This window comes from Onthophagus taurus, chromosome 5 (genome assembly GCF_036711975.1).
Source record: "Onthophagus taurus isolate NC chromosome 5, IU_Otau_3.0, whole genome shotgun sequence".
NCBI classification, from domain to species: domain Eukaryota; kingdom Metazoa; phylum Arthropoda; class Insecta; order Coleoptera; family Scarabaeidae; genus Onthophagus; species Onthophagus taurus.
In genome coordinates, this window is record NC_091970.1 from 4,097,787 (window position 1) to 4,124,190 (window position 26,404).

Here is a 26,404-nt window from a genome sequence, read left to right on the forward strand (position 1 = left end):
TTTTTTTTTGTTCGTTTTGTGTATATTTAATAATTTGTTGTACTGTTTTCAAGGCATCATGTTTCTCGATTTCCATCTTCTCGTTTATTTTTTAAATAAACAAAATCTAGTTTTATTGATTTCTTTTGTTCTTGGTTTGGATTTTTTGAATCGTTCTGTCTTAGCCTCGTTTCTTCGTTTTTTGATTTTCGATTCCGAAGAAGAAATTCTCGATTTAATTTAATTTAATTAAAATTAAAAAGAAATTTTTGTTTTGATATGTCTCTTCACTCTTTCCATCCAGATTTAAAAAAAATAGTCTCCTTTTCTTTTTTGAGAAATTTCTTCGATTTCGAAAAAATCAAATAATTTACATTTTCCTTTTACATTTTAATAATTTCTTTTTTAACAGTTAAATACGATACAGTTACTAACACCTACGTCCACGCCATAATTGTTTTTTTTATTTAATTTTTTTTTCTTACTTTTTAGCCAGTAACAAAATCTACAAATCGCAGATTCATTTTTTTCCCTTTTAGTCAATAATTAATTAATAATTAATAAGATAATAGAAAGATAAAATTTTTAAATATATATATATATATATGTATAATTTTTGTTTCGTATATCCTTATAAAATATCTAAATTTCTACACCATATAGATACAAATTTTTAATACTGTTTTAATTTTTTTCTTCTTATATATTTGAAATATAGATTTCTTTTTCTTTTTACTATACTCTCCGTTGGCATGAGCTGTTTCTTTCAATTACGTTCGATATGCGAAAAAATCCATTGATATACTTTCAATTTTAAACCTTTAAAAATTTTCTATTGATAAATCTAAAACTTTAGAGGATTTTTTTATTACAAAAAATAACTTTTCACCACTCAAAACCACTCAAACATTTATTTTCTGAACAATTGGAAGCTTCTAACAACAATTTTGAACACACCACCATATCATTTGGTGAAACCTAAAACAAGTTTATACTGTTTTTAAACAATGTCCTAACACGATTAAAAACTTCTGTGTGTTATGCCATGATCCAATTAATATTTGCACAAATTTGAAGTGCTTCTAAATTGTCATGCAGTACTCAAAATCATGTTTAAAGTGATTCTGGAGTATATTAAAAGCTGATTACACACTTTTATTTATTCTGCCATATTCTAGTCTTTCTCTACACTTAATTTGAATTGTTTTTGAACTTGCATTCTTTACTGGTGTAGGCAAAAAATAAGTTAAAGTGCTTCTGAATAATGTCTTAAAATAATTAATTATTTTGGCAGATTCCAAATGATTTCTGACACAAATTTGAAGTGTTTCTGTAGCTCCAAATTAATATGGCTTATTCAAAATCATCTTTTATTTATTCTGCCATGTTCTAATCTTCTTCTATAACTATTTTGACGTGATTCTGAACATGAAATATTTATTGGTGTACTCGATTAATCACTTGTGATTATTTTGCCATGTTTTAATTAATTTCTAACACAAATTTGAAGTGTTTCTAAAGACCCTAATTAACATGGTGTGCTCAAAATCATGTTTCAAATGCTTCCGGACTACATTAAAAGATGATTACACTCTTTTATTATTCTGCCATGTTCTAATAATCTTCCTCTACATCAAATTTGAAGTGTTCCTGAACTTTCACCCTTTATTGTTGTAATCAAAAAGTAATTTAAAGAGTTTATAAATAATTCGCTAACGTGATTAATCACTTGTTTTTGTTTTGCCATCTCCAATTTATTTCTGACACAAATTTGGAGTGTTTCTGAAGGTCCCAATTAACATGGTATACTAAAAATCATGTTTAAACCATTTTTAACGTATTTTAAGAGATCTTCTAGTTATTTTGCCATGTTTCTGTCTTCTTCTAGATTGAATTTGATGCATTTCTGAACATGTCATGTTACATGGTGTAGTCAAAAACAAGTTCAAAATTCTTCTGGACACTTCTCCAAAGTGATTACTCGCTTAAATTTGCTTCCAAGTACCAACTTTATTTTGGAAAAAGTTTTCTTAAATGTTATAAAACATGATATGTTCAACATCAAATTTTGGGGTTTCTTGAACAACTTAAAAACACGACAAGTCATTTATGCACAAAAATTGAACTTATTAAGCGTGGATATTTATTTAGAAAAGTGGAATTTTAAGAAGTTATATCTGAAGAACTAGTTGAGATATTTTAATGAAATATGGAACGTTTTGAAGCAAATTTAATAAAGATTTAATGAGCATGAAATAATGACTTAATTCCCATAAACTTTTACGTAACGATTTTTAAATAAAATAATTTTTAACTTTAATTTATAGGCAACCAAATTAACTAGTGTGTATAATGGATTGCATAACTCTTAGGTGATTTTTAAATTTATTGTGAAAATTAATATTTGCGATAATTATAAATGTAATAAATGAAATGGAATATTTATTTACCAGTTAGCTCTATTTCGATATTTATAAATTATTTCCAGTTCATTGGAACCTATTTATTTACTCCGAAATGAGTACTTTAAGTAATTTTTAAAAAATGATTATTTAAACACGGTATTTATATTAATATAATATTAATTCGATTTCCTCTTTGCCACATATTATTTTACATTAAAACCGAGCGAATATTTACTACGTGTTTAAAATTCATTTTACATTAAATTTTCTACATTTTCCGATATTGTTTGTGAGATAAATAATTTTAATTTATTACAATGTATCTCTTTGTGAATAATTAATACCCTGTAATTGGAAATCATAAATTCGTTGGGAATCTACTTTATTTATTTGTGGTGAAAAGTTATTTTTTCGCAAATAATTATTTTAAAAAAGAAAAATCCTAATCTATGGCACGATTTAAAAAAATACTTCTTTCATATTTTATTTATTTTTCTTTTCGTTTCAAAAACTAATTTTGTCTTTGGCTGGGTCGTATCACAAAAAATTCGAAATGCGCCTTTTTTTCCACAAAATTAATAATAATCATAACGGATATTCCCGAAAAATCTCACAGCACTTAAGAAAATAGGTCGAAAAGGTAGCCGAAAATGATTCGTGCCCTGATATCGTCCTGATTAAACAAAAATCATTTTTTTTGGAAGTACGGGATGGTTGGCACATTTTTTTTTCTTTAATAATATTTTAATTTTATATACATACATTAGAAAGATACGAGTCAAGAACCCTGGAATAAGATATGTCAATAAAACGCCTCTTAATTAATTACTGTTTTAAGACAGCAAAAACACTTTAGCGAATACTTAATTCATTAATTCATCTTTTAGCCAATTTAAAAATAAAAAAGTTGACTTTTTGTACGTTAAATTGGTGCTAGTTAACCAAATTTGAAATTTGACGTAAAAATTTGACATAAAAATTTGACATCATCGAGCTGTCACAATTTTTTTTGTACTTTTTTAGCAGCCCAAAAGAGAAAACACCTCGAAAAATACTTATCTCAAAAAATCGTTCTCTTTGAATTAACTCAAAAATGTCGTATTCATTTTCTGGGTGTATTGAGGTAGTAGCCAGGTGAGGGGGATAAAAATTTTTTAAAATGTAGCTGGATACTGACTTCGGTGGTAATGCTGACGATGTCACTGAAGACGTGGCGGCGTCGGAGCCGGTCCTAACACGCTTTTGATGGCCGTCGTTTTCAGTAGTCGCTTCAACATACCGCTCGAGCCGCGATGCTGAAGACTTTTGTGCGTTGTCAACGAGTTTTTGGTGCGATAACGACGATGACAGAATTCGCACACATAAAGCGTGTCCGATTGTTCGTGTTTATCCTGGAAATGTCTCTTCAGCGAGTAATAACAGCTAAAGGTCCGTCTGCAATATGGGCATTCTTGGGGCTCGTTGATCCCGCCGGCGGTAGGTGGCGGCATTCGGATCGCGCCTGCAACACACAGCACACAACGCGCCAAGTCAGATAATGCGTACGCGCACTATCAATTCTTTCATATTTCTTGTTTTATTTCATTTTAACCCGAATTTCACGACTTTTTAAACTATTAAAAGGATTAAATCAAAAATAAGAAAACGATAGTACATGCTTAATTTTGTTTTCGTATAAAGCCAAGCAAGAAGCTGCTGATGCCAAAAATAAGTAATTACTACAAATTAAAAACAAAAATGGTAAATAAATAAATAACGAAAGCGATTGCGAACTGCAAAACCAAAAAAGCAGACAATTTTTTTGTTTGATGGGGAGTTGTTTTAAATAAAACCGACGAATTTTTGGTTCGAAACCCGACTTTTATAACCATTTTCTTTTAAATTTGAATGAAGAAAACGAGATAAATTAGATTTAGGGTGAAATTAATCGAGGAATGAACGCGATTTAGGATAAAACGTGACTTGGGGGTCACTCAATTAACATATTTAAGTGATTGATTTGAAATCTACGTTAAATTTCCTTTAAAATGAGTACGATATATCTAATCTCAAATTTAATTTTGTTGTTTTCTGAATTATTATGAAAAATCCTTTAAAATGAGCCGAAACACGATAGGGTTATCTCGAAAAATGAGGGAGATATTAATGATTTTAATTCGTTGCCAACTTCATGTTATTATCACTAATTTATTGCAACTCGGCTATTTTTTGAGATAAATGAGTCATGTTTGAACTCATTTTAAAGGATTTTTAATACATATTAAGAAATTTTTTTTAAATATATTCATTTTTAAAAATAATCGAAATTTGTGTTACTTCCGGTTGTCAATGTCAAAATTATATTTGATGTTTTCTTAATTATTATGGAAAATCCTTTAAAATGAGCCCAAACACGAAGGGGTTATCTCGAAAAATGACGGAAATATTAACATTTTTAATTTGCCAACTTCATGCTATTTAATAATTTATTTTTTGATATATCTCGGTCGTCTTTTGATATTACGAAAATCACAAAATTAATTTTGACGTTTATAACCGAAAGTTGCCCGTATTACCTAAATAATTAAAATAAAAATTATATTTTTATAATCTTCATAAAATTCTCTTTGAAATGAATACAAACGCGATATATTTATTTTTTTAAATAACCGACTTATGGGTTACTTCCGGTTGTCAATATCAAAACTAATTTTGATATTTTCTTAATCATTATGGAACATGCTTTAAAATGAGTACAAACACGAAAGGGTTATCTCAAAAAATGGCTTAGATATTAATATTTTTAATAAGTTGCCAACTTCATGTTACTACCAAATTAATCAATTTTTGGGTGTAACTCGATTGTTTTTTGAAATAAATTAGTCTTGTTTGGGCTCGTTTTAAAGGATTTTTTATAAAGATACGAAAATCGTAAAATTAATTTTGACGTTTATAACCGGAAGTAGGCCAAATTTTTTTTTATAAATAATTTTAAATCTATAAAATTATCTTTAAAATGAATACAAACACGATATATTCATTTTTAAAAATAACCGAACGGGTTGTCAACGTTTTTAAAAAATATAATTTTGACGTATTTTCAATCATTATGAAAAATCAAGAAATGACTTAGATATTAATATTTTTAATAAGTTGCCAACTTCATGTTATTAATAAATTAATTTTTTTTGTAACTCGGCCATTTTTTGAGATAAATTAGTCGTGTTTGAACTCATCTTAAAGCACTTATCATGCAGATTACGAAAATGTCAAAATTAAAATTAACATTTACAACCGGAAGTTGATCATATTTTGATAAAAAAAAAATTATTTTTAATTTTGTTCATCAAATTTGTAATCCTTTTAAAAACTGCACTCGAAATGTCAACTTCCGATTGTCAACGTCAACTTTAATTTTAAACAAATTCTTTAAAATAAATCCAAACGCGAAGAGTTTATCTCAAAAAATGAGGGAGATATTAATATTTTTGATTCGTAGCCAACTTCACATCATTAACTAATTTTTGTGATATCTCCGTTGTTTTTTGAGATAACTCCCTCGTGTTTGGACTCATTTTAAAGGATTTTTCGAGAAGATTACGAAATTAAATATAATATATTAACGTAGATTAATAAAATCGTTCCCCAGGTAACATTTTTTTTAATTTGTGATAGTTCCTTAATATTATTTAATTTACAATTAATATAAATTGCGTTCATCCCGATTTGATTTTTTTGGCAGTGTTAGTAATTTTATAATAAATAAAATTTGTAGAAGAAATTTGTAGAATAGAAAGACGGTTTTCTTCAAATTTTTGTAGATTTTTTTAATTGTAGAAGAATTTTTGTAGTACCTGGGAACGGGGTTGGCTAAAAGAACTTAATATCGACGTCCCCAGGCCTGGATTTGTGGTAGGTGTAGATGTGCGTCATCAATGAGTTCCTTGAGCAATACACCCTCTCGCAAATGACGCATCGATACTCTTCCTGTCGTTCGGCGTGTTTATCAGCGATGTGTCTCTTGAGGGACGCTTTCGAGCAGAGCATCTTTCCGCACAATTGGCAGGTGAAGACCTTCTTCGGCGACGCGCCTGCAACACCACACAACATCTCCCGCTGGAGCGAGACCGTCGTTGTCTTCTCTTCGGCGGTCAAACGCATCGTTGTTGACGCCATCCTCGCCGTCGCCTTAAAGTCGTCGTAGTGGTGGTGATGACCACCGTCGATGGCGACGTCCGTTCTTCGACGGTCTTTATTCCGAGACCGAACGACGCCTTCGCACCGCCATACTATACACTTTTCTTAGTTAACACACTTTCTTTTTTTCTTATTTTTTATTTTTGGTTCTTAGGGGGGGGTGGTTTAAAATAAATGTGTCTGCAATGGTTTAGTTTGTTTTCGATCGGTTTTTTCTTTTTTAATTTTTTTAAATTGTATTAATGAGGTTTATAAAGCAAGATGGGGTAATAACATTGAGTAACAAAAAAACGCTACAACATTGAACGAGGCCAATCGAAAATAAATAAAAATAAATAAATAATAATTAATATAAAAAAAATTAAGAGAAATATAAGAACAACAAGCAAATAAAACCCAAGCTGTTTTGCCGATGTAAAAATATATTTCAACATAAATACAACAGTACATAAAATATGTGATATATATTAATATATATCTATGCGTCGTGTATATATGTACGCAGTAAGATGAAAAAAAAAATAAATGAGAGTACAGATATACACGGTCTTTCCAAATATATCGTTATATAATAATAATCATAATATTGCATCAATTAACACGAACTTGCGCAATGCAACTAATAACTACACAGGACGTGTTCCCTTTCCAAAAACAAATTAAATTAAAAAAATAATAAAATCAAAGAAAAAAAAATTAAAAATACAAAAATATCTTTGTAATAATCGCAACAACATTTTATTAATTTTTCTTGGTTTAGAGCCAATCGCACGACTTTTTTTAATTAATTTATTTTTTTTTATTAAAAGTAATTTTGATTCTCAAAGAGTTAGATGGCCATTTTAAAATAAACGGCCTCAGTCTTAAACGAATACTTTTTAGATTCTCCTACGAAATCAATACTTGCGCCAAAATCTATTTTATTAAAAAAAAATTTTATATATACACAGAAAAACCTCCATTTAACAGACCTCGTTAAAACGGACAAAATATTATTAGTAAATTTAAATATTATTGGTTATTCCCCAAGTCTCTCCGTTTTAAATGTTTTCATCATATTTGAAATCTCCATAAAATTCCTTTTAAAACGAGTACAAGCACGATACATCTATTGTTTAAAATAACCAAGATATTGTCCACTTCCGGTTGAAAACGTCAACTTTAATTTTGTAGTTTTCTTAATCCTCGTGAAAAATCCTTTAAAATGAGTCCAAACACGACGATGTTATCTCAAAAAATGAGGGCGAGATTAATATATTTAATTAGTATCCAACTTCATGTCGTTAATTAATTTTTGTAATATCTCCGTTGCTTTTTGAGATAATCCCATCGTGTTTGGACTCATTTTCAAGGATTTTTCGAGTAGATTAAGAAAATTACAAAATTAAAGTAGACGTTGACAATTCGGAAGTTGACCTTATTGATAATTAATAAAAATAATTTTAAAATTTTTTCATCAAATTTGTAATCTTCATAAATTCCATCAAATTCCTTTTAAAACGAATACAAACACGACACATTTATTTTTTAAAATAACCGAAATGTCCACTTCCGATTGTCAACGTCAACTTTAATTTTGTATTTTTTTAATCTCCATTTAATCTTTATTAAAAATCCTTTAAAATAAATCCAAACACGAAGATGTTATCTCAAAAATGAAAGGAGATATTAATATTTTTAATTCGTAGCCAACTTCATATCATTAATTAGTTTTTGTAATATTTCCGTTGTATTTTGAGATAACTACATCGTGTTTGGACTCATTTTAAAGGATTTTTCAAGTAGATTAAGAAAATAAAATTAATATTTATAACCGGAAGTTGACTAGCTAATACAAAACGCAACGGTGTTTGAATTTTTGTGCATTAAATTTTTATCGAGGTTTTACTGTATTTATATATATTTATATACATATATATAACATATTTAGAGGGTGCTAAATTTAAATGAGATTTTTTTGACACACCCCGCACATTTTCGTGATAAATTTTGATTTATTTATTAAAAAAAGAAATTATTGAGATCTTAATTTTACTTACTCAGTCTTTTTTTTTGTTTCGATAAATACTAATTTTTTTAATTAATTAATTTTAATCGCTCAAATAAAATTGAGATCGTTTTTATCGAAATTTAATGTAATTAAGTACATGATTTAATTTAATTTTTTGTTGGTTGGATGTTGACGCAAGAATTTTTTGTTAAATGAACATTTTAATTTTTTTACAGAAGCATACAATTATTTAAAAAAATCTATACTCTATATCCGATTTTTCAGTCTTTTTTTAAACAATAACGCAAAGTCCTGTCCTCTCCAAAAAAAATATTAATCGTAATAATTAAAAAAAAATAATAATATATATATATAAAAAAAAGAAAAAAATAATAAATTATAAACTATGTAAGTGATAAAAAATGAATAATACAACTTCTATTTATTTTTTTTTAATATAATATACTAATTAATCAATAAGTGTAGGTATTTTATTTTAATTAATTAATTAATTATTTAATTAATTAATGCGTAATAATTATTTTAGTGTTGTATGTATATAAAAAACTGGAAGTATCCCTTTCACCGTTTATACTTTTACTTAATCGATGGGCCCCCTTTTTTCATTCGCGACCGACGTCTCCAAACATTCTCGCCCCCTATTCTTAAAAATATCTATATATTTTTTCCTTAATTTTTAAAGCGAAGTATATCACAATTTTTCCACGAGTTTCCGAACGAAAAAAATTCAAATTAAAATTAGAGACACCGCGAAAATGCTTGGCAAACATCGAAGCCGCCGCCAGGGAGCTTGAGCGCCTATACAAATATATCTATAATTCCAATCACCAAAAATAAATCGTAAAAAGTAATCTACAAACTAATTAAGACAAAAAAAATGAAATAATCGTAGTTATAGAAAATTATGCAGTAAGTAGTACCATTATTATTATTATTTATTTTAATTTAATTTTTGTTGCACAAATTTTTTTTTGTTGAATGTATAAAAATTTACAAAATTAAAAAAAAAAAGAAATTGCCGAAATCAAAAAATTAAAAAAACAAAAAAATTAAAAGAAAAAAGTTTCGGTTCAAAAAACTTTTTGGCATCTAAAACGCGCTTTTTGAGATTCATTTAGTAAAAAATTATTTAAAGAATCGCGTCCTTAAATAATTAATTTATATATATTTATATACACAAATATAAATATATATAATTTGAATTGAATTTATTTTTTAATTAAATAGAGGGGGCTAAAACACGATTTCGATTGAATCGTTCCGTTTTCAATTTTGTTTTAAAAACTGTCAACTTAATTGGCGTCTGCTGTTGTTGGAGGGCCGATGATGTTGTTGGAGGTGGTATTTGAGGAAGTTCCGTACTTCTGCCTCCGGTGATAAATGCTCCGATGGTTGTTGAGCGAATTGAGCGTCCTGAACACTTTGTGACACAGCGTGCAGACAGCCGCGTTAAGCGGCTGAAGGTGCTGTTGTTCCTTGTGCCGCTTCAGGGTCAGCTTGGTGCTGAGGAGTTTTCCGCAGACGTCGCAGCGATGGCTCGCCGATAGGGGAAGTGGCAGGCCAAGGCGTCTCGTCACTGAGCACCGGGAACAACACAACGAGTATTAGCCCCCTCATCATCATCATCATCATCATCATCATCACAAAACCTGTACATCATTATTAATCGTATTGATCGTGTCTTTAATTCGATACCAAAAAGTTCTTTGCCAACCCCCTTCATTTTTTTAATTCTTAATTTAATAATTAAATAAAAATAGGGTGTCTCTTTAATAACTTTTTTTTAAAATATAAATTTGAATAATTAGGAACGTATGTATACCATCATTAACTTTTTTTATGGTACAGGAATATTTTTATGTTAAAACGACGCCAAACTAAAAGAGTTTAGTATCGTTAAAGAAGTAATATTACTATGATAATTCGAGAAAAATAGTTACAATGCAACAATGACCATCATCGTTTTTGTTTATGAATAATTTGTTTGTAATGTTTTCGTTGGGTGGTGGTCGCCCCCCCTCACAGGTAGAACGAGTGCGGAGCGACGATCTCGTCGTTCTTAACGTTCTTGACGTTCCTGTGGTAGATGCTTTTGTGGTTCCGAAGGGAATTCAGGCTGCTGTAGACGCGCTTGCAAATGTTGCAGACTGGTTCGCGAGACGGCCTCATGTGCACGTTCTGAATGTGCCTCTTCAGCCTGGTCAGCGATGACAAACTTTTGTTGCACGGCTGGCACCGAAATTCGTCGACACCTGGCGGCAGAAACGCGCATTAGCCCCCTCTATGGCCACGGCGCGTATCTCATCACCCTCTCAAATCAATCTCAGTCTCTCATTTTTATTATTATTTTTAATTACTTTACGATCTCGACTAACTCGAACTTCGAAAAACTTCCTAAACCAGCCCTTACATATTTATCGTATAAATATTTATTATTTACTCTTTTCATTGTGTTGCGTTTAATATTTTAAGTCATTAAAAAAATTATATATCATTTTTAATAGTGTAAAAAAAGTTTGACCGAGTTTGACAATCTCGAGTTTCTACAAAAATTAAGAAAATCAATATATAAAATCGCTTTTTTTTTTAAATTTTTAAATTTTCTCATCAAATTCAAAGTCCCCACAAAATTCCTTTTTACATGAGTATAAACATGATATATTTATTTTTTATAATAACCGGGATGCAGGTTACTTTCGGTTGTCAACTTCAACCTCACTTTTATGATTTTCTTATTCTTAGTGAAAAATCCTTTAAAATAAATCCAAACACGATGGGATTATCTCCAAAATTAACCGAAATATTAACAATTGTAATAAATTGTCAACTTCATATTATTACTAATTTAATAATTTTTTGTTGTAACTCGGTTTTTTGATATAAATTAGTCGTGTTTGGAGTTATTTTAAAGGATTTTTAATAAATATTGCGAAAATCACAAAATTTATTTTGACGTTTATAACCGGAAGTTGCTCAAATTTATTAAAAACATTTTAATTAATTTTTTCCGTAAAATTCTCTTTGAATTGAATATAAACATGATATATTTATTTGTTTAAATAATCGAAATTTGGGTTACTTCCGCTTGTCAATGTCAAATTTACTTTTAATGTTTTCTAAATCTTCATTAAAAATACTTTAAAATGCGTCCAAACACGAAAGAGTTATCTCAAAAAGCGGCTTAAATATTAATATTTTTAATAAGTTGCCAACTTCATGTTATTACTAAATTAATCAATTTTTTGATGTAACTCGATTGTTTTTTAAGAAAAATTAGTCGTGTTTGGACTCATTTTAAAGAATTTTTAATGCAAATTAAAAAAATCAAAAAATTGAAGTTGTCAACATTTAATTTTCCCATCGTATTTTAAATCCCCATAAAATTCCTTTTAAAACGAGTACAAACATGGTACATTTATTTTCAAAAATTAACGAAATGTCAACTTCCGGTTGTCAACGTCAACTTAAATTTTGTAATTTTCTTAACCTCCATGAAAAATCCTTTCAAATAAATCCAAACACGATGGGGTTATTTTCAAAAATATATGAGATATTAATATTTTTAATTCGTCGCCAACTTCATTTGATTACAAATTTATTATTTTTTGTGTAACTCAGCCATTTTTTGAGATAAACCAGACCTCCACCAGTTGGGCTCATTTTAAATGATCTTTCGTAAAGATTAAGAAAATCACAAAACTAAATTTGACATTTATAACCGAATTTTAAATTCCCGTTAAAACAACTATAAACATGGTTCATTTTAAAAATGTAATGATGTCAACTTCTAGTTGTCAACTTTAATTTTGTAAATTTTTTAATCTTAATTTAATCTTTATTAAAAATCCTTTGAAATAAAGCCAAACACGACGATGTCATCTCAAGAAACGAGGGAGATATTTAATTTTTAATTCGTAGCCAACTTCACGTCATTGATTAGTTTTTCTGATATCCGTTGTTTTTCGAGATAACCCCTTCGTGTTTGGACTCATTTTAAAGGTTTTTTTAGCGTGGATTACAAATATTAAAAAATTAAAGTTAAAATTTTTAAACGAAAGTTTATTTTAAAGGATGTAAACGTCTTTTACACATAATTGTTTTTGCATCTTGCTAATTAATGACTTAAAATATTACTAAATTTTCCTGTTTTGGAGAAATTTTGAATGAAATGTTTAAATACCCTACAACGCATTGATTACACATTCTTATGTTTCGAATAAAACGCCACAGAAAGTATTACGCTACAGATTACCTTTTTTTCGTAATAAATAACATCGGATTAAATTAGAAAAAAAATATATCTTAAATTCCTATTTAAAAAAAATAAAATTATAAAAAAGTTAAAGAAAAAACAAAAAACCGATGTACAGATATTAGTTGCATCGTCAGTTCAAATTTTGGATCCCGAGGAAATTTTGAAAAAAAATAAATTAATTTTTTTTCTCTGACAAACGCATCTATCTATATATGTCCGTGGTATTTATGCTTAAATTGCGACACTTTGGCTTTTCCCTTTTTAAATGTTGCTTATTATTGTTATTTAAAAAAAAATTATTGAGATTTATGTTTTTTAACTCGAAATTCGAAAGACAAAACACATAAAAAACTAAAAAAAATAAAATAAAATAAAAAAAACTAAAAAAAAACAACAAGGGACAAATCAAGGAACAAACACAACACATCTCTGTTAAGACATTCCGCAAATACGACATTGAGGATAATAATAAAAAAAATAATAATAAAGTTATTAGTTTCAAAATAATTTTTCTTTTTTGGGGTATTTTCGGTTCTTTTCGTTTGATTTTATTCAGGAAAAGTTCAGATAAGATTTAAATGTATGAAATTCTGAAATTTTCCCACCTAGCTTACTTAAAAATCCATAATATATTAGATTCAATTCCAAAAAAATAAAGAGAACTCAAAATTATTGTTACAAAAAAAAAGATGGGAATAAAAAACCACAATTTCAAAAAAAAAACTATATCCGTACATCGATTTTTTGCTTTTTATTCTTAAAAAATAAACAAAAAATAAATTTATACTATTTCAATCAATAAAAAGAGATAAAACTAGCGTAAAAACAGATGGAGGTGTAACATAGAAAGCAAGTAATATATTCATAATGAAATAAATCTCGTTGATTTAGCTGAAATTTTACTTGCGAATAAGAGAAGGTAAATTTTGTACTTAATAAACCATACTACAAAAAATAATTAAGATAAAAATGTTTTATTAAATTAATTAATTAACGAGGGATTTTGAAGTAAAATTTTTGCTAAACCTTGTTTTCGACGCGAATTATTATTTAAAAGCAGCAAAATGATATAAAATTAATAATTATAACAAATTGCTGCGGATAAAAAATAATTAAAAAAAATAAAAATAAATTTTTTACTCAAAAATCGCTTGATACTTAAAAATACAATTGATGGCCTAACAAAATAATCATAATTAAATTATTAGATAATAATATCAAGGAACTATTTGCTTGTTATTCCCATTTTTTGAATGAAGAAGAAGGCAAAATAGGGGTAATTTTTACCGAACCGACATTTGCAGACACATTACGTTTCCGTTAATAAAAAAATAATAAAATTAATTTTAAAATTAAATTAATCGTCATTAATTTTTGAGATTTTGATGTGTATAGTATGGATTTTTAAGTAGACAAGTCCACCTTAAAGATCTTTAAGGCGACGTTTCCATTTTTTTAATCAAGTCTAACCAACAATTCTTATTAATAAAACAATCAATTTGAGTCAACTCATTGTTAGTTAGACTTTGGAGAAGAAACCAAAAAAATAAGAAAAAAAACGTTAAAGAACTCGACCCGGTGTAGTTCTTCAAAATTTCTTTTCCCGATTAAAAAAAATCTATTATAACTTTAATTTAATTAAAAAACAAATAGATTTTCTCTCTCAAATTATTAAAAAAATCAAAAAACACCTACCTTGAGATGTACCAGCCAGAGTATCCGCGTTTCCTCCGAGCGATTGGTTCAAACCTGGAAATAAGAGTACTTCGATTTAGAAGCAGTTGACCATCGACAGTCTTAGTCCGAAAAGAACTCATCATGGGCGTCGGAAATCAAAGAATTCAACAATTATTTAACACCACCAAATCAAACCTAATTTGACAATCCGGTTGACAACCCCAATAACATAACCTCAGAAACGTCAAAAATCGAATTTAATTAATTTTTAAAACAAACTATAATTATTAATTTTAATAAATTAATTAACAAACTAAAATTAATAAAATCTCACCCCCTTTATTCTTAATTAACACGTATTTAAAAAAAAACTTAAAATTAATTAATCTTGAAACCCAACTTAAGCTATTCCCCGATAGATGGAGACAAAAATTTAAAATAAATTATTTAATTAATTTACTATTTCATTCCGACGCCCATGTTAAAAATCCTTACCTCCAAGTCCTGTAGGGTCCGCTGCTAACGCAGCCATACTAAAATTAAAACTTCCCGCTGCTGTAGCAAATAATTTACTTTCGGCCGGAGTTAAATATGGCCCAATTGAACTATCATGGTCTTCGTGGTCACCTCCACCGCTGCTTCCGCTATGGGGTCCCGTTGGTAAATTACTCGTTGGTCCATTATCCGTTGTGTGATGTTCTGAGTCGTTACTATTTTCTTGTGTTGATCCGCACAATAATTCCATGGGTTCGGATTTGACTGTATCAGAAATCCCACCCGTTGTTGTTGTCCCGCTTGTTGGACTCGGAGAGCATGGCCCGTTTTCGTTTTCTTGACCACCGATCCCGTTTCCTTCCACGGTATCTTTTTGAACGTTCAAATTTAATGGAGAATTTTTCATAGCGCTCGGCGAGAAATCGGTCGGTTGCGTTTGTGGCGGCGGAGCCTGCGTTTGATGTCCAGATAGGTTTAACTCGTTGTTATTATTATTATTGTTGTTCGTAATGTTATTTAAGTTATTATTATTATTCGGCGCGGACGAGAGTAAATGATGATGGTAATCGGGACGTAAACGTTTTGTGTGGTTATCATTATCAACGGCGTTTGACGTCACTGATGATATACGACGATTACTTCTATTTTGTTGTAACGCGGCCTGACGTAATAATTGATTTACGGTCGCACCGTGGGGTGGTGATGATGGGGATGTAAACAGGGAATCTTCTAGTTTTTCTGGGAAAATTGGGTGGTAGTGATGATTTGTGGGGGGCGTTTGGTGATGAGCTCGAACCAAACTTTGTACTTGAGCCAACTAAAACAAAGAAAGAGATAATATTTAACTTTTAGAATAAATTAATATCAATAATTTAATCAATAATTATTACCAACAATAATTAAAAAATATTTCGTTAATATAGTTTTTGGCGCAATTTTAATGTAATTTTTATTAAAAGTTTCCAAAAAACTTTTATTTTATTTGCTTGGTTTTGATTTAAGATTGATTTTTTTATGAGGTTATGTCGATATTGTCACTTATCAAATGGAATACGTTTGAATCAATGAAGTTAACAAATTCTTGAAGAAAATAGGATTAATGATTATTATTATATTGCAAAGTAAGCATATAAGTAATTTTTCATGCTCTTTTTTCATTTTAGATGAGTGAGCAACTAGAACTGAAGTGATGTTTGATGACTTTTCAGGAGAGTTTGACTACCTATTGTGCCCGCTTCTTTTTGAAACGCTTAAAAGATAACTTTAAGAAGGCCTATTGATGCTTATAGAACAAAAACAACTGAGGCGATAGTATTTGAGAAACGTATGGTCCATGAGATGTCATTTTTGACATCATTTAAGTTCCGACTTATTTATAGCATTTTCTTTTTGATCAATCACAAGTTGTATTTTAATGTTCATACTACGACAAAGTGATCAAAGGCATTATTAACGACTTTAAATTTAAAGAGAAATTCTTTTTCAAGAATATGTATTTCAAGAAATACAACGGTTAAAAAAATTGCAAATAAAAGATAATTTGAACCAAAAATCCCATCAAAATTTATTTTTGAACACGCAAATCATTTATTTTATGTGATTTTAGGTTCTACAAAAAGAGTTTTCTTCCCGAAATTAATCAAAGAAATTTTTATCGAAACAAACTAAAATAATCGTAATCGATTAAAAGAAAAGCAAATTCAGTTTTTTTTTAAATTTTAATTGATCGTAAATCAATTTTGTTTTAATTAATTTAATCTTTAAACAATTGCAAACCCCATCTAGTGGTGATCTCTCATATTAAGTTATCACTTTGACGTTTAAAAATCCACCAGTTGCGTTTGTTCCTAAAGTTGTGAAATTTTCCGAAAAAAAATGTAATTGGACGGTAAGATTTATCAAGATACGTTTTTGGATATCCAAAGTGCTTATTTGATAGGGTTTTAGGTTTTGAAAGAAGACTTTTCTTCAGAAATTCATGAAAAAAATTTAAGTAGAACATAACCTCACTTCTTAAATCGTCGATTTTAAATATATAAACAATTAATATTTGAAATTGGGGCGATTTATTACAACGTAAAGCTGGTAAGTGAACTGATTTTATTAATGTTTATATAATAACTAAATAAATTAATTTTATTTTCTTTAAACAGTTGCCAACCCCATCTAGCGGTGACTACCCATATTAAGTTGTCATTTTGACGTTTAAAAACCACCAGTCGCGTTTCTTTCCTAACTTGTGAAATTTTACAAAAAAATGTTTAATTGGATGGTAAGATTTATGAAGATACGTTTTCGGATATCCAAAGTACTTATTTAATATGGTTTTAGGTTATAGGAAAATATTTTTGCTCCCGAAATTAATGAAAGAAAATGTTGGTGGAATATAACCTCACTTCTTTAAATCAGGGGTTAATAAATTTAATTTAATTTGGTGTAAGTATCCGATTTATTACAACAAAAAGACTGATTTAATGACACAAGTATTGAAGTGTAATTTTTTTTTAATGTTGAAGATTAATGTTTCAATCAAATTGCATAACCGGAAGTGGTTCATTATAAAAAGCGCCATCTCTTAATTAAAAACGTTATCCCATACTATATTTTATTAGATTACTATTCTTTTTATATTGAAATTTGTTAATTTACCTGGTCTTTATCTTCTCCATGTTGTTGTGTTAGCCCGCTAACTCTTAGCACTTCCGCCGTTTTCAAAAACGATGATAAAGAACGTTGATGAACGTTTACTTCCCCGTGGTATATGAACTCGACGAGCGCGTGCAAGTCCGTCCATGCGACGTCTTGTAGAACAATCACAGGATGTTTGCATGGTGTGGACTGGAATAAATATTTCAAAAAAAAATTTATAAAAATATTTGAAAAGAAATTAATTTGATAAACAAAAATATTGATGTTGATTATTAAAACGTGTATAAACTCAATTAACACATAGTTTACCATTACTGGTTTATTCCACTTGAACTTTAATAATCCACTTGTTTACCCACTATAAACTAATTTTATCAGAAATCAAAGAGAATTTGGTCAAAATATAATTAAGATGTTTTTAATGATGTTTTTTTAAAAAATATTTTTTTTATGAATTATTATTACCTTAAGTAGTTCTCTAAAGTAGGGACTGCAAGCTGATAAAACCACGCGATGAGCTTTCAAGCTTTTACCATCACACGCGAGAGTCACATCGACAAAGTCCTCGTCATCGCGTAAGTTCTCGAAGGCAGATGTGATGCTACTCTGGTAGTTGTTCCAACGGAGACAAAAATGCTGCGTATCAACCATTGTAAAATGTTAATTACCTGTAACAAAAGGAATTAACGTAAATAATAATTTTGTTGGTTAATTTTTTAGGACTTCCTACTAGAACGATTTAGAAATAACACATAGATGTTGTTTTGGTTTTCATAACTACTAAATGAAGTGATTAGAGTGGATAAATTTAAATGATGTTGATTTAGTTTGTAATTTTTATAATAGATGGTGTTGAGTGGGGAGAAATTATTTGTGTACGAATTTTTCTAGACTACTTCTCTTATTGATTCTTAGAAAAGGACGATAAAGAGATGGAGAAAAATAACGTTCCGACGAAATTGGGGTGAAAAATCAAAAAATAATTTTTTTTAAATTCATTTTTTTAATTATTACCTGAGTGAATATTTTCTTTATTAATTTATTTAGTTGTTAATAACATTTTAATGATGATGGTGGATTCGGGTGATTCGGGGGTTGTTTTTTTCTATTTTCTTTGAGTGATAATAAGAGACGCATTTATCCCTTTAGGGTGGTGTCCTGTTCGGTCGCAGGAAAATAGCATATGCGCCGTGTTCTTTGGGTGCACTTTCGTTCTCGGGACGCGTCCAGGAGCAGCGGGTTTTGGTTTCAGTACGTGTCGGGCAGCGTCGCAGCAGGCGCCGGTTCGAAAATCACTTCGGCGCGAATTCACGTCAAATTCAAAAATATGATGAAAAAAATTACACTTATTAACGCACTTGATCAAAAAAAATTACGCGATTTTGGGAAATCCCCTCCAAAAAAAAAATTAAATTGTTTTTTTTTTCTTTTTTGTTTTTAGAATTGTTTCTATTTGTTTTGTTTAAAAAAAAAATGACGGAGATGTATCGCGTGCGGTGGTGCGACCGCGACTGAATAATATTAAAAATTCAAACGGACTCGGCGCGAACTTTTTTTCGGCGGGTTCGGACTCGGAGCGGCGCTTATTCTTTATTGGTACATGGCCATGAGACATCTGCTGTAATAAGCCGGCACTAAAAAATAGTGCGTGCAACCCCCTCTTTCGCCGCCGCCGACGGGAGCGCGAGGGGCATGAAAATGCGCAGAATATAAAGAGTAGAGGCTCACAATTAAAAATGTCAAAACGGCGGGGCGGTGCGATCGGCGCGTCGCGACGCCACCGACGGCGGGCGCCCCCTTAACGCCGACGCCGCCGACGATACCCCGCGCGTCAAACCGCTTCCCCCCACTTTAATTTTTTTTTTCAAAAAACACCAATGAAACCTTCCCACCCCCAACTATAACACAAAAATTTAAATAAAATTAATAAATTAATCATTAACAACAAAATTTTTTTTATTATTTTGTTAATCTCCGTGAAAAATCCTTTAAAACGAATCCAAACTCGATGAGGTTATTTTCAAAAACAAGCGAGATATGACGTTTTAAAACATAACGTTCCTCTACTGTTTAATTTTCTTTTTCCTGGATATCTCGATTATTTTTTGAGGTAACCCCATCGAGTTTGGGCTCATTACAAAGGATTTTTCGTTTCCCACAAGATTTTTATATCAATAATTTAAATTTATTTAATTTATTCAATGGGATTATTAAAATCTAAACTCATTTCAAAATTTCAAACCCTCCCAAAAAATCATTACGTTCTTCTGAGGTACCCACCGTCGCTACGTTTCTGGCGCATGGACATTTTAATTCTCCACCACCCCCTCGTAACCTAGCTAGGAAAAGAGGGATGTCGCGGGGGGTGTAGAGCGGGCCGAGGGTGCTCGCGGCGCGGCGTTCCCTCGGTCTCCCTCGCCGTGCCGGAAGCGCGAATCTATTTTTCCGTAGGTCTCCGGCGGTAAGGAGAAACGGGGGGCGATAAGGGGGCGGGGGGTGGTGGCACTGGCGGCGGGGCCATATTTTATCGATTTTATAATCAATACCGCAATAAAAGCTGCAATGTTTTCATCTTTATTTGCCAGCCTCCCGGTTAGAATCCGCGGCTCGGTGGGAAAAGGGGGGATAACGAAACACCCCCCGTTTGAGGGGTGTTTTTTCTTTTTTATTTCGGTTTGTTGTCCCATTTTTTTTGGGGGATTTTGAAATCATTCATATGACACACTTAAATTTCTATTTAATTTAATAAAAAAATCTTATCATTATAGATAATAGAATAAGAGAAACGATATAAATACCTTATTAATTAAGAAAAAGGTTGTCGAATTAAACTTTAAGAAATCACAACGTGCATGTTAGAACACGTGAGGCTGAGTTGACTACACTGGCTCTCTAACAACACGTTGTAAAGTTTTTCGGGACAAACACACTCCGTCTTCTTCTCTTTATTCGCTCGGATTTAATTTTTTTTTTGTAGAATTCGTGTAGATCAGGTTATGCACCTAAACAATCTATCTCGAACTATAAAAATACAGCAGATGTATCCCTTATCGGTGCTGATAAATTATTAACACTGCTTAATGTCGCTGATAAAAAAAAATATTGTTTAGGTGTAGTGTAGATTACGAAAAAAATATATATAAAAGTAATCATAAAAATTATTTCTTAAAATTAAATTCTTATTTTAATTTTTTTTCTTAAAAAAAAATCTTACATTAGCGTTTGTTATCTTGATGTTCCCTTCTGAGAATTGAAAGTGTATTTAGTCTGGTGCAGACGTTTTGTCCGAAATCCTCGCGAAATGCTTGGTTTGGCGGACGATGAGTGCATTGACCACGATCGCGTTATTTTAAAAACACTTCTAATTTGGTTTGTCAAAATTTGTTTTTTACGGACTTGTTTACGCCAGCGAGCGAGGCACCAGGAGCTAATACACTCTTTTATATCTCTGTGTGTGTGTGTGTGTGTGAATGTGTGCAACGTTTTTTCGGGATTTTGCATAAACAGATTGAAAAATACAGAACCGTATTCATTAATAAATAATTTCATTTCGCTATAAACTCTTTGAAATATAAACTTATTAAAATATGATATGTTATTTGATGTTATTAAATAAAATAAACATAAAAAAATGTCATGAATTGTCATTTACAATTTATTGTATTATTCACAGGGAAATCATAATCAATTTATTACGAAAATTAGTTTTGATTTAATCTCAAAATGATTTTTTCATTAAAAATTATACATGGATACATTAAAAGACGAGTATATGTGTTCAACAGATTACAATGCGTTGTGTTGGTTTGCTGCATGGTTGGCTTGCTTTGGGGTTGCATTGCTTTGACATTGAATTCGCTTGCTTTGTAGTACTTTGTGACTGACTTATTTTGGAGATTTGAAACTTTATTTGAAATTGGCTTGGGTTTGATGGCTTGAGCTTGATGGGTTGGATTGGCTTCACTTATTTTGGGGTTGCATTTGCTTGTATTGGAGTTGAGTTACTTTCCAAATAAGTTTCTTTCAGATTCGGTAGTCTTACGTTATGGCGTCAGATTCTTTAGAGATGTATTGGCCCGCTTTGGAGTCAGCTTGAATCGCTTTGTGGATGTGCTAGGTTTCCATAGCAACCCGAAACAACCACATATCAAGTTTAAATTACAATGTCTAACTTTAAAGTTGAATTACTTGCCATTGATTTACATTAGGGATGGATTAGGCTTATGTTGATGTAGTGACTTGGTTTGGAATTACTTACGATTGGGTTAAGTTGTTTTTAAAAATAAATAAGGGCACACAGATCGAAGGAAATCATGAGGAAACGATGAATCGGTGGCAAGACAGATGGCTTCAATATAAAGGCTGGACATCAATGTTAATTAAAGATGTGAAAGTTATAGTTTTCTCAAAGAGAACAGATAAAAAAAATAACATCAGATGAGTGTTGCTTTGAAGGTGGCAAACCCATTTCAACAATTAAGTAATCCAGCTGAAGCAGTCGCCGTGCAGAGTATCGCTTGTATGCTGGTTGGACCACGAGGTACTACTGTAATAGACTTTCTAAGGCAAGCACTTTCATAAAGTGTATCTGCGGAAAGAGAAAGGGTGGTAAGAACAGAACACTAAGAACATATTTCACCACGGTAGTCTTGCAGTAATGAAATAATCCCTGTCGCCAGAGGAGTCCCACACTCCCGGTTGGATCAGATTTTCTTTATGTCATCAAGCGCATATCCGACCAGGGTAATGTGTTAGTGCATAAAGAATTTTTCTACACTCCATCGCAAGAAAATGATTAGGTTGGGTTGACACGGACTAAATCAGGCAGATTCGTGAATGATGACACGAAGGACAGCTTTAAGCCCTGAAATAACATATAGCTGTGGTACATATGACTTGGACACTAATTCAGAAAATTGCAAAGAACGTAGACGTCTTCGAGAGGAAAATCCTGAGAAGCATTGCAACCACTGTGTATGAATAATAACATTTAGATAACTAGATATAACCAGTAACTATAGAGCTACTACAAGAATTCAATTCTCTCAGAGTACATCAAGAAGCAGAGATTATAATGTACATTTCCGAAACAACTATTTCACAGGAATGTAAGCTGCGAGATTTAAAGGAAGATGGGAGAATTAGACAGATGCTAAGGATATGTTTGGGTGCAGAAACAGAAAGGAGAAGAAATCTTGAGTGAGAAAACATATTCTAACACCATAATATACCAAGATTATGTTAACTTATTACAAGTTAAAAACTACAAAATCTGATGATTTGATTTTTACACCACCAACTTTTTAAAATTATCTGATTTGTAACCCCACTTACTTTATGAAATTATCTGATAGATAAATCCAGTTATTAACCAATGAGAGCGCTTCAAACTACTGTAACCTTGGTAATAAATTCTTAGTTGGCTTAATTAGATTTGTTTTAAAGGAGAATTAAATGAAATTAATAATAAAATTGTAGTGTTCTATTTAAGACGCGATTTGAATTTAATGCAAATTAAAAATGCAAAGCGAACGAGATAATGTTTTATTTTTTTAATAAACTGTTTCTGATAAAACGAGGACGTCTTTGGATATAATCAACTATCCAAGAAATAATTTTTTTTTGTTACTGTCAAGTACTTTGCGATAGAGACAATATCGTGAGGCCCGAAATTTTTGCTCCGGCTACTTTTGTCTAAATTTAAGTTCAAGGTTGTTTCTGCAACAGATAACTGGTAGATAAAATTCGCTTGAAAGAAAAAGAAAGAGTTTGAGGATAAATCTTTTTTTAAATATTTTTTTTTATTTAAAGTTGTTTTTTTATAATAATGACGTGTAATATAGAATGAAAAATAAAAAAAATAATTGGGTGGGAGTAATTAGGAATTATTAGAGATAATTTTTTTTTATTATAGTCCTAGATCAGAAAGATATAAAGATAAGGCGAGAGAAAAATCCGATATAAACAGAAGTGTTTTGTGTTATCTTCTTAATTTTTGGTGGGAAACAAAGAAACTTATTACGTCGATTTACATAATCATAAAAAATGTTTAATACTCACCTTCATTGAAACATTTTCGATTAATCTGTATTAGTTGGTGGCAGGGTTACAAATCGTCGACTGATGTTGTTAATTGGTACACAAGAACTTATTACGCGACGATAATAACCAAAAAAATATTAAGAATAATTACGAAAAAAAATTTGTTAAACGATTAACGAATTTCTAAGTAACGAAAAAAAACTGAAAAGAAGTAGAGATTGTACCCGGTCCGTACAAACACTATGTGCAATTTTTTATAAATTCATATTATGTTTATAGGTTTTTTTTTATTATCACATATCTTATCTGTTATAGTGGACTTGAACCATATGTACATCTTCCAGATGGACCAAAATCAAAAAAAAATTGCAAGCATAGTTTTCTCGCTCTCCCAATTTGACGGGGGCACCGAGGGGGCGGGGGCGCTATCGCTATTTACACTGATAAAAAAAATTTGTGTGACGCCTAAAAAAAATCTATTTTTATGGCTGTGAACGAGTTTTTTTTCTCATTTTTCTTTCAACCGAGTGCAACCTATCTATATCTAAATCTATTATATTATTATTTTTTAATCTCAAAAAAAAATTATTATTTTTTTTAAATCGGGGGAGTTAAACCAACACAAAAAGTAATTCTTTCTGCTTCCGTTGTTTTCTATAAGTTGTTAAAATCGAACGTTTACAATGTTATCAACGATTTTTTTTAAAGACGATTTGGTTTATACGCCAACTACACTATTGAGATTATTAGATCATTGGAGTTTGTGACTTTTCTGTGTTTATAAGAGGCATTGTTTTCGAAATACCATTGTTTTTTAAAATGATCCGGAACGCAACCATTTCTTTTTTTCGTTGTAAAATAACTAATTAAAATTTGATTGCTAATTCCTTAATTTTTCATTAACATTCAATTCTATAACGTTATTAAATCTTTCATAATCTCGTAGAAAATCAAAAATCCTTTAAAATGAGTCCAAACTCAATATATTTATATTTAAAACCACCCGATACAGCGTCATTTTAAAATTATTTTAAATCATTTTTAATGGCGATTAAGAATTTTTAATTCATTTTTTACAATTTTATCATTTGCTTTTTCACATTTTCTGAATATCATTTATTATTATTTTAAAAATAAGTTATTTTTGTAGAAAATTAAAAATCCTTTAAAATGAACCCATACTCGATACAATTATCTCTATAAACTCCCGAAATACGGTTATTTTAAAAAATAACGTTCGTCTATTATTTTTTTTTTTTGACTCTGTTGTATTTTGGTGATTTTTAAGGCTAACCAAGCCGTGTTTGGTGTTATTTTAAAGCATTTTTAATCGCCATTAAAACTTTCTTATGAATTTTTTAAAATTTGATCATTTGTTTTTTCGACATTTTCTCAAAATTATTTATTATTATTTTAAAAATAGGTTATTTCTGTAGAAAATTAATAATCCTTTAAAATGACCCCAAATTCGATACAATTATCTCTTTAAACTCCCGAAATAGGATTATTTTAAGAAATGACAATCGTCTATTGTTTTTTTTGACTCGGTTGTATCTTGGCCATTTTTAAAGATAACCTAGTCATGTTTGGAGTCATTTTAAAGCATTTTTAATGACGATTAAGAATTATTAATTAATTTTTTTAAATTTTACCAATTGTTTTTTGACATTTTCTCAAAATCATTTATTATTGACTTCAAAATAAGATATTATTATTAATTATTTTACATTTTTTTAAAAGATAAAATTGCATTATTAATACATATATAAAATTCCATAAAATATAACGGGGGATCGTTTGTGTAAGTGGGTTGGGGGTGGTTTTTTGAATAGTAACCCCCCAAATGAGGCAGACCGAGTATTGATTTTTTTAAGTGTTATTACGTTTAATCTCCATGTGTATTGTGTCCAACGCGCGGTTGTACATCAAGAGAGAAACGCCGGGTCCAATGGCGGAACGCGAATCGGCCCGCGGGGGAGGCGTAGGTGCGGAAGGGGGCCCCGGCAAAACGAGGGTGTGGATTAGTTTCGTAAAAATACCTACAACAGCATCCGTCCCCCCGCGGACTATGAGGGAACGCGGGGAGGTCCGTTTTGTTGTCCCTCTTCTGTGAAAATTTGCGCCCTGGCCGCGTGTTTTATGCCAAATGCTTGCCCCCCGCGCGCGAATCAATACCATTATGCAAAAAACGGGAGGCAAAACCAACCACCCCCCAAAAAACTCCCCCCGAATTTCATTACTCCGCAATGCGTATTTTGCATAAGTAGTAATCGGGGTGGGTTTTAAAATAGTGGCTTTCAAATAAAATCAATACGAAAGTAATTATTAGCAAAAATTAATTTTGACATTTTTTTTAAGATTAAGGTCAAAAATTTGATTTTGGCTCAGACTTCTTTTACCGGTTGCGTCTGTCTGACCGGAACTGTCCCGGAGAAACCCGGAGTAACGAGAATAAGAGACGGAGGGGGAGAAATTTGCGGGGAAGTTCGTGTGCTTTCTAAAAAACCGTTAATTGTAAGAGACGCACTCCTTTTATGTACCACGTTTTGAAACCGTTTTAAACGCCAAAAGATAATAATCGTTAATGATATAAAATAAAAATTTATTTATATTAATGTTATTTTTTAATTAAAAAGGTTTTTGTAAATTTTTATGTATTACTTTTTAAAATTGATGAAAAAGAAATAAAAATTGATAAAATAATTTTTAATAAAA

General features: G+C 30.4%; 1 protein-coding gene and 1 long non-coding RNA gene across 16 annotated transcripts in view; one reads left to right on the plus strand and one right to left on the minus strand.

The window, feature by feature from the left end:
• Nucleotides 1-26,404, minus strand: part of LOC111426690 (broad-complex core protein) — a 26,786-nt gene continuing 382 nt past the window's right edge. Inside the window, exons 1-7 of one of the 13 annotated variants that reach the window (XM_023061337.2) lie at nucleotides 18,662-19,377; nucleotides 18,113-18,315; nucleotides 17,648-17,836; nucleotides 14,999-15,815; nucleotides 14,522-14,575; nucleotides 6,218-6,454; nucleotides 1-3,885 (exon numbers count right to left, since the gene is read on the minus strand). In XM_023061337.2, the coding sequence (XP_022917105.1) occupies nucleotides 6,234-6,454; nucleotides 14,522-14,575; nucleotides 14,999-15,815; nucleotides 17,648-17,836; nucleotides 18,113-18,298 (1,467 nt within the window). In that variant the 5' untranslated portion in view covers nucleotides 18,299-18,315; nucleotides 18,662-19,377 and the 3' untranslated portion in view covers nucleotides 1-3,885; nucleotides 6,218-6,233. Of the gene's footprint in view, nucleotides 3,886-6,217; nucleotides 6,455-6,527; nucleotides 6,660-6,964; nucleotides 10,824-14,521; nucleotides 14,591-14,998; nucleotides 15,816-17,647; nucleotides 17,837-18,112; nucleotides 18,316-18,661; nucleotides 19,378-20,445; nucleotides 20,734-23,707; nucleotides 24,691-26,404 lie in introns of those variants that run through there. The other 12 variants (XM_023061335.2, XM_071195869.1, XM_071195870.1 and 9 more) reach the window with 12 other exon arrangements.
• LOC111426698 (uncharacterized) overlaps nucleotides 16,798-26,404 on the plus strand; it is a 12,519-nt gene continuing 2,912 nt past the window's right edge. For 2 of the 3 annotated variants that reach the window (XR_011640349.1, XR_011640350.1), the window contains exons 1-4: nucleotides 16,798-16,886; nucleotides 16,946-17,083; nucleotides 17,152-17,270; nucleotides 17,330-17,434. This is a non-coding gene — a long non-coding RNA (uncharacterized lncRNA). Of the gene's footprint in view, nucleotides 16,887-16,945; nucleotides 17,084-17,151; nucleotides 17,271-17,329; nucleotides 17,435-26,047; nucleotides 26,319-26,404 lie in introns of those variants that run through there. The other variant, XR_011640351.1, reaches the window with a different exon arrangement.